General features: G+C 38.6%; 1 protein-coding gene across 2 annotated transcripts in view; it reads right to left on the bottom strand.

Annotated features, from left to right (window-relative positions):
• The window catches only part of LOC105479089 (T-box transcription factor 15), a 108,510-nt gene that overhangs the window by 41,807 nt on the left and 53,967 nt on the right, over positions 1–12,736 (bottom strand). For both annotated transcript variants that reach the window (XM_011736891.3, XM_011736893.3), the window contains exons 2-5: positions 10,853–11,066; positions 5,103–5,204; positions 3,247–3,418; positions 2,032–2,199 (exon numbers count right to left, since the gene is read on the bottom strand). In XM_011736891.3, coding sequence (XP_011735193.2) covers positions 2,032–2,199; positions 3,247–3,418; positions 5,103–5,204; positions 10,853–11,066 — 656 coding nt within the window. The remainder of the gene's footprint in view (positions 1–2,031; positions 2,200–3,246; positions 3,419–5,102; positions 5,205–10,852; positions 11,067–12,736) is intronic.

Raw genomic sequence — 12,736 nt, 5'->3', positions numbered from 1 at the left:
GATGTAAACAAAATATTTCTATGATAGAATGTACTCATGTGCTAGAACACTATCTGTGAAAGAAGGTAGAGGATATGAAGAGGCTGTCAGAAATCCATGCTTGGTCCTCTTTCATTGCCAAAGTGAGTTGTAGCTTTCTAGTTTCAACTTGGGTTACAATACTGGCTCTCCTGGTCTCTATAACTGATCTCAATAAGGCAGTAGAATGTTTGTTCTTCAGTGTTCTACAAAGTAAATCCTGATGTTGAAATATTTATTGTGACATCACTGCCTTCATCAGAAACTAACTATTTTAAATGGTGGCTGGAGTACTCTTAGAAAAGTCTAATCAGTTATCCAGAGAATTCAGACTCTTACTCTCCCTCTTCTGAGCCAGAACTAATCCCAAAGTTCTGGTTGCTCCAAAGTCTATGTCTATATTGATGCTATATCTTGTATCGGAGCTTGAAAAATCTTGATTATTACAGTTTTCTGTACGGATCCTCCATGGCTTCTGCATTTTTACTATCTAAGGAATTTGAGACAGTTTAATAGTTTCTTAAATAGCACCCAAACCAAACTAAAGCTCTTCTTCTATTTTTGATGAAATGTAGCATTCACTAGGAAAATCTGAAGTTGGAAACACTTTACAGCTGCTGAGAAGTCTAACACTGTATAGTACTTAACATTTAATGGACTAAGGGTTATTGTATGTCAAATTCCTCTGAAAGTAAATAATACCTAAGGAATCTTATGCAGAAGGACCATGAAAGATAGAAATACCCTTTTTATCTGAGTCAATACTTACATAATTCACCTTCAGCTGCCTGGCACATAATAATCACTTGATAAAGAATTAGTAAATGAATGCTTTTCTATATATTGCTTTCACTATTAGAGCACGAAGCAGAGTATCCAACACAAAAGGTATTGAGTATAACAGTGTACACTCACTTTGCTTCCATAGGCCCCAAATAAAAGTAAGCACAGTTTCAAGCAAAATAAACAAAAAAATTCTTTGTTTTGGAAAGGTTCACTGCAGAGTCTTTGTAATTACATATTTTGACAAATAATTAAATATCATCCAATTAATAAAAATGGCATTCTTATGCAACTTTTAGGGAGTTGTGTAAAGTGAGACCACTTACAAGTCCACCTAGCCACCTTCCTCCAAAAAAAATATATAAAAACAAAAACAAAAAACATGTTTAGAATACCCACAGTAATTCTAGACTTGACTTCTCCTTCCCCCTCTCCTACACATATTTCTCTTGCATTCTTCTGGCTAGTGTGTGTGTGTGTGTGTGTGTGTACATCAGAAAAGTGTCAACTCTTCCAGGAAAACTTACCTTATTCCACAAACCAAGAAACATTCTGCCTACATCTCTGTTATTGAGTTAATTCATTTTCCTATCATTATGTATTTACACGTCTTTCATTCAACAAAAATTCTTCTTTTCTTGAACAAAAAATACATCTTAATCAGCTCTATTTCTCTGTTAAACTTGGAACATAGTATGTTCTCAATAAATATTTATGGAATGAATGAATGTATTACAGATATAAACTTACAGATCTTATGATGTGGCTGGTGGTCACACAGAAGTAAATTTAATCTGAAAGTGTAAGTGGAAGTGGTGAGTCTTAAATAGACCCACAATAGCTTGATGACTTTGATGTAGCCTGGTGGAAGGATACACAGAAAATTATGTATAAGAGAGAAGGCATGACTCAAACCTCAGTACTTGCAAAGGAATTCCAAATGATGAGGATCATTTGCCAGGATGTAGTAGAGATCATGAACACAGGTGCAAGTACAGAGAGACATAAAAATAATTTAATAGGTTTGGTCTTCTCAGTCAAGATCTTGTCTCTGATCTAAACCTAGATGGTGTAAGCTGTTACTAGGCACTACCATATTGTTATCACCAATGCCTTGTGTGTACTGAAAAACTCTTTTCTCTCATACTAACTCTTCAGTGCCATGCAGGACTAAGCATTTCTTGCCTTAAAAAGAGATGTAGCAGAAGACTCTCAAGGGCCACCTCTTACCTGCTGGTTCTGATAGGCTGTAACTGTGGTGAACACAGTCTCAGGAAAGTTGAACGTTTTCACTCCATCCCCAACAGGAACAGGCTTAGTGGGTGAAAGGTCGCTGCTGAAGTCTTTGCGAATCACATGAACTCGAGGCTGGTATTTGTGCATAGAGTGCAGAATGATCTGAAATAAAAAGGGGACTTGTACCAGGCTTGGCTTTAAGGAACCCACATTTTGCTCTCATGCAAAATACATCACTAAGTAGAAGCACTAGGAAAAGGACAGAGTGGAGGTGAGATGTACAGAAAACTAGAAATCAGTATACTTGCCAGGAAGAACTAAGCGATTAAATAGCATTACATGGAACCAAATAGCAGGACATCCTTATCATGGATGGTAAAAGTAATATGTTTGCTTCAATTGGATAATGCCGAATGACTTCTCTAGTACCAATGAACAACATATCACTAAAAGGTCTCAGAACCTCTGCCATGTGACTAGTTATTCCCTCCAGCTTCAAATTTTCAGCATGTATTCATGCTGTCTTTAAATTTCTACATTCTATTATTTGCATTCATTATTGAATATGTGAACATTATTTTGTTATGTGAGAGTGAATGGTAGATATGGGTTTTCACTCTTTCAGAAAATTGTTATTTCCTTGAAGATGGAAGCAATGGTTTTAACTTATTCAATCTTCCCATAGCACCCAGTATGGGTCCTGCCATTCAGTGAAAATTCAATATATGTTTCACTGCCAAAGATATATTAATAGTATCACATGCTCCAGTTATACCTGGAAAACCTTAAGATTTAGTCTTCCCTATAAAAAAAAAAATTCTTGACAAATTAGTTGAAACTGTCATTCACTTGTTTCTCTTGTTTTATGGCCTTTGGGTTATTCTACTGAATGTTGTGATTTCTTTTACCACTGGTTAATTTGTCTTGTTTTTCTGTCTTGCCTCCTCGACTAGACTGTAAGCCTCTGGAGCACAAGGACTTTGTCTGGTAAACACAACTTGATGTATAACAGATGTTTGCTAAATGTAAGATTTGTAATAAATGGAATTTAACTGGAAAAAAAAACACTTTTATGCTTACTTACTTAAAATGACTTAAAGTGGCACAGAGATTCCTTATTTTACCTATTTGAAAAAGACAGGGGCTAGCCAGCTCTAAAACAAACAGGGGAAGAGAGAAAGAAAGGGGAGACAGGATTCTTTGACTCACATGTCCTTGATCATCCAATTCATTGTTGGTGAGCTTGAGTTTGTCAAAACTGACCACCTGTCTCATCCAGGTGTCTCCAGAAGCCAGAGAATCGGGGTGTATATAAACTCTTGGGGGCACAGGGGAATCAGCATTGCCAGCCACCATCCACTTGGAGCTATGATACACATATCTGAGATAAAGAGAAAGAGAGGAAAATTCAGAGACAGAGGTAGAGAAGGGACAGAGGTCCAGGAAACAAGTTGAGACAGGGGAAAGGAGAGAAAAACAAAGAGATTACAGGAATGGAGAAGTAATGGGAAAGAAACAGAGAATCAAAGGAGGAAAAGAGAAGGGCAGATAAGCAGGGTAACGAAATAGAGATAGAAATGGACAAAAAGATGGAGTGGGGAGGGCAGAGAAGTGTTGTGGTTAATGATCAAATCTACAGCCCTCGCAAGGAAAACATTCTCACAGCCCTCTTCCTTTCTTCCCTCTCTCCATGCCATGCACCCCTGTGTGCACACAGGCATCCTGAACTCACATGTCTAGCTATAGAAAAGGCATTTTACTGCAACCTTTCACCTTTCAAATGCAAACCATATAATCCCTTGGCCATTTGTTCAGGATTTTGTTCCTTATTAAAAACATCTTCCATATTGTCCTATAAAATGCAGCCATGTGCAGAGCCCTTCCAAGTCTCTCACTGGTTAACCATTTCCTTGCTAAGAATCTGGACTTTGAGGAATTTCTACAACGGGCCTTTGCCTCACTGCAACCTTTTCAGAAACACCACCAAATACTCGCAGTTCACATTTTCTTTGATGAACCTGTTTTGAACATCATCTTCTACACTATTTTCCCACAAAGTCACTGGAAACGAGACGTTTGGTAGCAAAGGAAGTCAGTTTTCCCAACTTTGCCAATTTTCTCGTAGTTCAGAAGAAACATCTTCATGGATCTGGCACTTTCCTGCTTCTCAGTTCTAAAGGACCACATGGGACCTGGACCCTGAGAAATAGAGGCACCCAGTCCAAATCACAGCTCCCAAGATTCCCTAAAACAAGCTGGAAGCATCTTTTCTCCTAAGTGCTGAAAGTCAGACCGTGTCTCTCTCAGCCAGCTCTCTCCCTGCTTGCCATACTAGTCCTGGCCTTTTTCATCAACACTTGCCTCCCTATTCATTGGTTTAGGGCCAAGTTCTTAGACTTTAGATATTTCAAAAATGAGTAATGATTTACTGATTTGAGTGAGACCTCAAGAGAACAAATAAGCCACAACTTTTTTTTCTGGCAAGAACTATGTATAAGCCATCCAAGAGACATGGAGATTACATTGGCTTTTAATCAGTTTGAGGGAAAATTACTTAACAATCTCACTCACAACCCATATCAATGAATAATAATTCTCCCTAAGTAGATATTCTTCCTGAAATTTTACCCAGTTCTCCTGTTCTTCCTCTCCATCATCTATGGGGTAATCCATCAAATATACATTTTAATATGCTTTATTGTTCCACCTCTCCTTCCTCTTTCCAAAATAAATCACCCCAATTTATTTAGCATTTCACAAACCAAATTATTCAATATGTTAATCACTTCCAATATTAATTAAATTAAATTTAGACTTAAGATCCACTTGATTTTTGCTACCTTGGGAGACACTATACAGTCCCATTCTATCCAGAGACATAGCAGGGAATCCCAGGTCAAAGTTAACACTTTTTCCACCTGGTGCTCTGCCACAGGCCATTGACATAGTCTCCATTCCTTGTTCCCTGTACAGTATGCATTGTTAAAATATTTCCTCTAAGGAGTTTGAAGAATTGTCTTGGAATGCTGGTGATACCCACATTTCCACATCCCAGTTATTGTTACCTGTATCTCTTATTGTCCACAGGCACAATATCCATTGCTATGTAGTACTGCTGATGTGGATCTAGGCCAGTGATTTTCACTCTCATGGCAGGAAACATCCTCCTATATAGATGAATAAAACAGAAAGCTCAGAAATCAGAATGGGAGAAGTAGCAGGGGTAAAAGCTAAAACAATGTTTTTTGTTTTTGTTGTTGTTGTTGTTGTTGCTGTTTTTTGATATGGAGTCTCGCTCTGTCACCCAGGCTGGAGTGCAGTGGCACAATCTTGGCTCACTGCAACCTCCACCTCCCGGGTTCAAGGGATTCTTCTGCCTTAGCTTCCCGAGTAGCTGGGACTACAGGCATGAGCCACCATGCTCAGCTAATTTGTGTGTGTGTATGTGTATGTTTAGTAGAGACGGGGTTTCACCATATTGGTCAGGCTGGTCTCAAACTGCTGACCTCGTGATCTGCCTGCCTCGGCCTCCCAAAGTGCTGAGATTACAGGTGTGAGCCAATGTGCCCGGCCTAAACAATGTATTCTTATTAGATACTCTAAGCACATCAAATTCTAATGTCCTCTAATTCTCAAAGTTGGCCAATTTTTTTCACTTTGGAAATTATCACTACAAAATATACTGGAGACTTATACTACTGAACTAGTATCTCTTCTTAACTTAAACTGACCTATTTGATGATTCATACTCTCCAAGGGTTCAACCCTGCTTTGTATTTTTAGTTAATCTTTGTTGTGATATACATGTATACATAGGCATGTGTGTGGATGTGTGTAGCCAGACATACATTTCCTATTAGCTATAATCTTTTCTTTTTTATATATACTTTAAGTTCTAGGGTACATGTGCACAACGTGCAGGTTTGTTACATATGTATACTTGTGCCATGTTGGTGTGCTACACCCATCAACTCGTCAGCACCCATCAACTCATCATTTGCATCAGGTACAGCTATAATCTTTTTAAAGGTTAGTACAGCAACTTACACTCTTCTTATAATCCAAAGAGCTTTTCAGTTTATTGCAAGTTACCATAAAATATTTTCAACTGAGTTTATTTGAAAATGACCACTCTAAAAATAGTCTCTCAAGTAAAAAAGAAAAAAGGAAGGTGTGACCAGTCTCCAAACAAAGAGCCACCAAGATTTTTTAATGTGTAAAACTGTAGAAAATTTTCTGCAAGTTCTCAGGCTGTCAACGTGTGTGTCAGAAGAAGGACCCTGTGGAATTGGAAGCAAATACCAAATGAATTCTCGTGGCCTCTGGGCAATACCTTGTTTCTACCACAATGGCTTGTTAAACTTGCCAAAGCAAGTGAGGTCAGGATATAGCACTTTACAACTTCTCTCATAATTGAAGAGAGGAGGAGACAGAGCAGCCCAAAAGAGGTATTGAGTTTCAATAAGTCTAGAATAAAGTTCACCATTCTTCTTTAACCATAAGAAAGAAGAAAAACATCAAGCTCAAGCTCTTTTGTATCAAGCCGGACATAAAAAGTCCTCAGTTCAAAAATTTGGATTGACCTGAATGTGCTCGAGGCTACTTGTATGCAAAATGTTGCATTAAGCTTAACCATCTGGGGCTAGTTAGTCAAGCTGGGCAGAGCACAGTGCTAATGAGGTCAAGGTCACAGGCTTGATCCACATATGGCCTAATTGGCTTTGCTCCATTTCATGGCCATAGACCATACCCTGACCTCAGACAGCCATCTTGCAAATAGGTACTGGTTGGTCACAGGAGAGGCTCTCTGTGCTAGTTACACACTCACTACTCATCCAGGAAAAGCAACCCAAAAGGCTAATATCCCCTGGCAGTAGGTCAGTGACATCATAATCATATCTGAGGGAAAGCACAAGAAGGATCACAGTCCTGTAATAGAGATGGTGGCTAATTGTTATATGGTTACAAAATTAATATGTAACTATTTCATCTTTCTCACCTTATTACTCTTCAGAAGCTTCTATGGGTATATCATTTTAAAAAGATCATTTCTCCCCCTACCCTCACAATTTTTATTTAAAAGCCTCATACTTTTGTCTTATGGTGGGCTAATGAAATTTGATGATGGGATACTCATATTGACTAAATCTAACATTCACTATAGGTTAGGCACTTTAATTTGCATTAATTAATTCCAAAAATTTGGCAACCTTAATCTATACATTTAAATACAGATAAGTAATTCCCTTCTTAATAACACAGATTTATAGCTTCCCTCTATATGTAAATGTTTGGAGGGCATCTTGCCAGAGATAGGGCAAAAGTCCTCTCACTTATTACCTGAGATAAGAAAATATGGTTTCCCCCCGTCACCTAGAGAGGCTGTATTACATGAAAAAGAGAGACTTCTTTTCTTTATAACTTTACAAAGAAAGATGTTAGATTTTTAAATTCAGTATCTGTTTTGTCTGGAACAGTTATATGACCTTCAATGGAGAAGCTACCCATCTCTTTCCAGTATCCAGCTTCTAAAATGAATGAACTATGTGACTTTGGATAAGTCATTTAACCCCATCACCTATAAAACAAAGGAAATCGACTAGATAATCTCCATGGTGCCCCCCCCCCGCTTTAAAATTCTGTGACTACCTTTGAATTCTCTTCTTAAAATCTTTGCAAGTCTTTTTTTTCTTTTTGTCACATTTTAGCATAGAATATCAAGTGAAGTCACAACATTCTAAAGGAAAGTTAATCTTTCATGTTTTATAAAAAGAGATGTGTTTAGTTTTAATTTTATGGCTAAATTTAGGACAGTTCTTTTGTCTTCTAAACCCATTAATCCTTGCAAGCACCTCTGTCCATGGTGCTGATTATGCAGGTTGGGTTGGTACACTCAAAGACTAAGGGCTCTATAGACTTCAGTAGCTCTGAATCAATAGGATCACAGTTCGGGGTGTGGGAGGAGGTAGATGTTGACGAAGATCATCTAAGTGAGAAAAAGGAGAGAAAGCCATATATAACTAACATAACTATGAAGATGGAGTTTGGAATTAAAATGGAAAATAATACTGACAATACTGTACAGGAAGAAAAATGAGTGAGAAGCAAGAAATCAACCAGGAGAATGAGAAGGAATGAAGAAAATTCACAGAAGAGAAAGCCTTATTTGTATGATTCTGAGTTGTTTCAGAATTACCTGAAAAGAATTAGATGTAGTAGGGCCGGGTGCGGTGGCTCAAGCCTGTAATCCCAGCACTTTGGGAGGCCGAGGCGGGTGGATCACGAGGTCAGGAGATCGAGACCATCCTGGCTAACATGGTGAAACCCCGTCTCTACTACAAATACAAAAAACTAGCCGGGCGTGGTGGCGGGCGCCTGTAGTCCCAGCTACTTGGAGGCTGAGGCGGGAGAATGGCGTGAACCCGGGAGGCGGAGCTTGCAGTGAGCCGAGATCGCGCCACTGCACTCCAGCCTGGGTGACACAGTGAGACTCCGTCTCAAAAAAAAAAAAAAAAAAAAAAAAAAGAATTAGATGTAGTAACAACAGTTGAGACAACTGAATGCATTGATGTAGTTTCTAAACTTAAACACATGATTTCAATTATTACTAAAGAAAAAACTATGTGTCTGTCTTGGGGAATATGTAGAGTATCCAGATATTAAGGTGAATTTGTGAAATCAGAGATACGGAAATGAAAATACTGCAGAAGAAATTACAAAATGAGTCACAAGAGGGTTGTCAAAGAGATGCTCAAATTAACTCAATTCACTGAAGGACAGGGAATAAAGGAGTGATGTCAGGAACAAACATGACTGGAATGCACAGACCCAAGAGTAATAAAGTAAAAACCCAAAAAGAAAACTGGAAAATCTTACAGACGAAAAAAAAATGTAATATTTCTCCTCTCTCCAAACCAACTCTTCTACCAAAACCTTAAAAAAATTTTCCTTGAGTGACTTTGTTTCTTCCAAGACTTTACACCCCAAAATGTGGAACAGAAGTACACTGAGACCCAAGCAACAAAAAAGAGATGGTATTGAACACAATTATCCAGCCCAGCTGCTCCCCCTAGGAAGCCTTTAATGGTTTTATTCACTACTGAGAGAAGGAAGAGAGTTCCAGAAGAGAAAGAAGATAAACAAAATTTCAGCTTTATTTTAACTTCATGTTTTTGTCATATCTTATTGTATTGGGAGGTTTCCTTATATACTTGTAGATAAACTGGACCCAATCAAAATATTATTTTACTCTAAATGGCTATGTTCATGAAAACAGCTCATAATCAGTAAGATGGGATTTTTGTTCCCCATGACATGTAAGATTATATACACTGGCTTTGAAAACACAAAAGTAGCATAATTGTTTTGCTTAATTTCAATGAACTATTCCTATATGCTGAAAAGCTTAGTCCAAAATTTATTTATTTTTTTATTTTTGAGACAGAGTCTTGCTCTGTCACCCAGGCTGGAGTGCAATGGCATGATCTCGGCTCACTGCAACCTCTGCCTCCTGGCTTCAAGCAATTCTCCTGCCTCAGCCTCCCAAGTGGCTAGGATTACAGGCACCCATCACCACGTCCAGGTAATTTCTGTAATTTTAAAAGAGACGGGGTTTTGCCATGTTGGCCAGGCTGGTCTCGAACTCCTGACCTTAGGTGATCCACCCGCCTTGGCCTCCCAAAGTGCTGGCATCACAGGCGTGAGCCACCATGCCTGGCCCAAATTTAAGTTTATCTAAACAGTTTCGTTTTGAATCCAAGGGGCAAGAACTACAACCATTTCTTAACAGTTCAGAGTTGAGACCACTGTTTTAGAGCCACACAGGTTTATGCAGAATTCTGGAACTGCCTCTTAGTACCCATGTGCCTCAGACAAGCTAATTAATGTCTTTCATCCTCTGCATCCTAATCCATATATGGGATGATTATGTCCAACCTCATAGGATTCCTGTAAGTTTCAAAGGTGTGTGTTGAGTGTCCAGCACAAAATAGACACTTAACTATGGAAAGCTGAAACACACCAATAAAGGAGTAAACACACTTAACTAAAAGTGTCTATATCAAGAGAAGCTGTGTTTTTAAAACTTTGTAATCCTAGAAAAACAGTTTTGCAAGAAATTCCATAGGTCACCAATAAAGTTGTGTGATAATTTCAAGTCAATGATAAAACACAATGGACCATCAACAGGGCTCAGAATATGCATCAAGCCAATTCTTTTTTTAAAAATTATTACAAAAGCATTGTTTCTTTAAATACTTTAGAAGATGCAAGTTGTTATTTGGGAAGCAAAGTTCTTGAAAGTATTTAATGGTGAAGTAAACACTTGCTTTGGAAATATCTTATTGTATTGGGAGGTTTCCTTATATACTTGTAGATAAACTGGACCCAATCAAAATATTATTTTACTTTAAATGGCTATGTTCATGAAAACAGCTCATAATCAGTAAGATGGGATTTTTGTTCCCCATGACATGTAAGATTATGTACACTGGCTTTGAAAACACAAAAGTAGCATAATTGTTTATATTTTGGCTGTTAAGATACCATGGACTTTCAGTATTAGCTGAAATACATTTGTAGGTGGAAAATGTTTGTGATTTACATGACTTACATTTGAATGGCCCTTGGAGGAACATAATACAATCACAGCAAACACAACAGAACCACTTTACCAAGATGTCCAAATGCAGAAAAGTGAGCGCAAGCTGCTTTGGTTTTATTGATGCCATCACAAATAAATAAGAATGGAAGAATGTAATGGCTCCTACTTCTGCAAATTCTTTGAATCTGGCCACTCAAAGGAATTTGTCCTTACCTGCCTGCTTTGGTGATGATCATTTCAGTTCCAATATCATGGAACCGCTTCCAGAGGTCAGCACATTGCAGCTCCACCTGAATCTCCTCCATGGAAGACATGGCAGCAGGCACAGGGCCTGCAGCGCCAGAGGCCAGGTCAGTGTGAGTGCTGAAGGAGCAGGAAGTCCGCTCAGTGAGTACCTCAGAATCTGAACCAGTGCTCTGCTCAGAATCTGCAAAATAAACAATCAAGCCTTAGGTGAGAAACTGCTGAGCTCCCCTCACCCCTGGCCCTAAAAGATGGGGGTGGGAAACGCAGTGAAGTGGGGAGAGGGGTAAACAAAAGGAGACTTAAAGCTAGGAAGCTCCAGAGCACAGCACTCAGGGTATTTTATTATTTTTTATGGTTTGTTTTTGTGATTTATGACCTTCTTTCAGGTTTCGTGTTTCCAACATGACATCTGGCATTTTAGTAAGTTTTAGCAACAGCTGAAGAAAATTGGTCCACAACAGGCAATATAAATAGTACTAATGTCACCATGTTGAAGGGAATGAGGCCAAACTGGGTCAACAAAATAAATGCCAAATTAAACTAAAATAATTATAAATTATAGGTCCAAACCTAGATTAGACTACTTCATTTGTGCGAGTAAAGATTCAGTGCTAACAATATGTTCTTCAATTCCATACCACTCAGCGTCGCTGCCTGTCAGCTATTTTAAACACAGAAATTTTTCCTCTACTTACATAAGCTATGGCCATCAAAAGTAATGAAAAGCTGCTTGGGATCTTTAGAAGTACTTTGTCATATATTTGAGTAAATGGTTTTTCCTAAGAGTCTAATCAGGCCATTTTGGATGGGAAAAAAACCTCTGTTGTGAGTCAAGGATGTAAGCATATGGAAAAAGTTACCCCAAAAGGCAGTTGAAACAAAGGGAATAAATGAGTTCAGGAGACACCTTGATTGGTTTCTGAAGTATGGGCAGAGGGGAGGGGTGATCCAAACAGGAAGGTGGGATTGAGAGCAACCAAATAAAAAGTTGGCATGCTGGGCCAGATGGTCCTTTCCTGTGTCTTCTGTACTCCTGAAGACAAGTGGGGCTGGGGGGCAGGGGAAGTTGACTAATGGAGAAGGCTAGAGCCAGATTTACCAGGGAAGATTTTCTAGAATTTAAAATATTTACCTTTAGGAGCTTAATGCCAAGAATTGTATGTCCTAAAATTTTTCAAATTCAGATTATCTAGTATAATTTTCTTAGGTCAAATGATGCTGCAAGTCAAGCCTAAGAATCCATTTCTTTAACCCACCCTTAAATCTAGAATTCTGATTGCTTTCCTTGGATTTAAATATATACATGAGTAAAGGCTGGAACCAAGTGCTGTACTCTGACAAGTGACTTTTCAATGGTGTCAAGGGTCAGAGCTTCTTGAGCATCAGTCCTTGGCACTAGTAAGATGGAAAAAGAACGGGACAGAATGCCAAATCATGTTGCTGCCAACCTCACTTACCTGCAGCAGGTTTGCAGCCCTGTGAAAAATACATCCCATGGTTCCTTTACTTTTCTTTCCTTTTGTCACTGACTTTTTTCTCTTGCAACCCCAGGCAGCATTTCTGGCAAGAATATCTAACAGCTGTGTCAAAGCCCACAGAGAATAAAGTGTCCACAGGGGAAAAAATGTCATTTCTATCTATCTCCCCAATTCCTCACCTGTCACTTGTGAAGATATTCAGGTTGTTAAAGAACCAAACCAAACTTCTAAATAAAGGGGAAGTTTCTGACCAAAAACTTCAGTTTACCCATAATCACTACTGTAGTCACTTCATTCTCCCTCCTCCTCTGCTCCCCCCAACAAAAAACAACTATAAACTTTTATAACTAGGTTTTATATGTCTAAGCACATA

This window comes from Macaca nemestrina, chromosome 1 (genome assembly GCF_043159975.1).
Source record: "Macaca nemestrina isolate mMacNem1 chromosome 1, mMacNem.hap1, whole genome shotgun sequence".
Taxonomy (NCBI): domain Eukaryota; kingdom Metazoa; phylum Chordata; class Mammalia; order Primates; family Cercopithecidae; genus Macaca; species Macaca nemestrina.
Note: the sequence above shows the minus strand (reverse complement) of the source record. Positions and strands in the feature narration are given on the sequence as shown.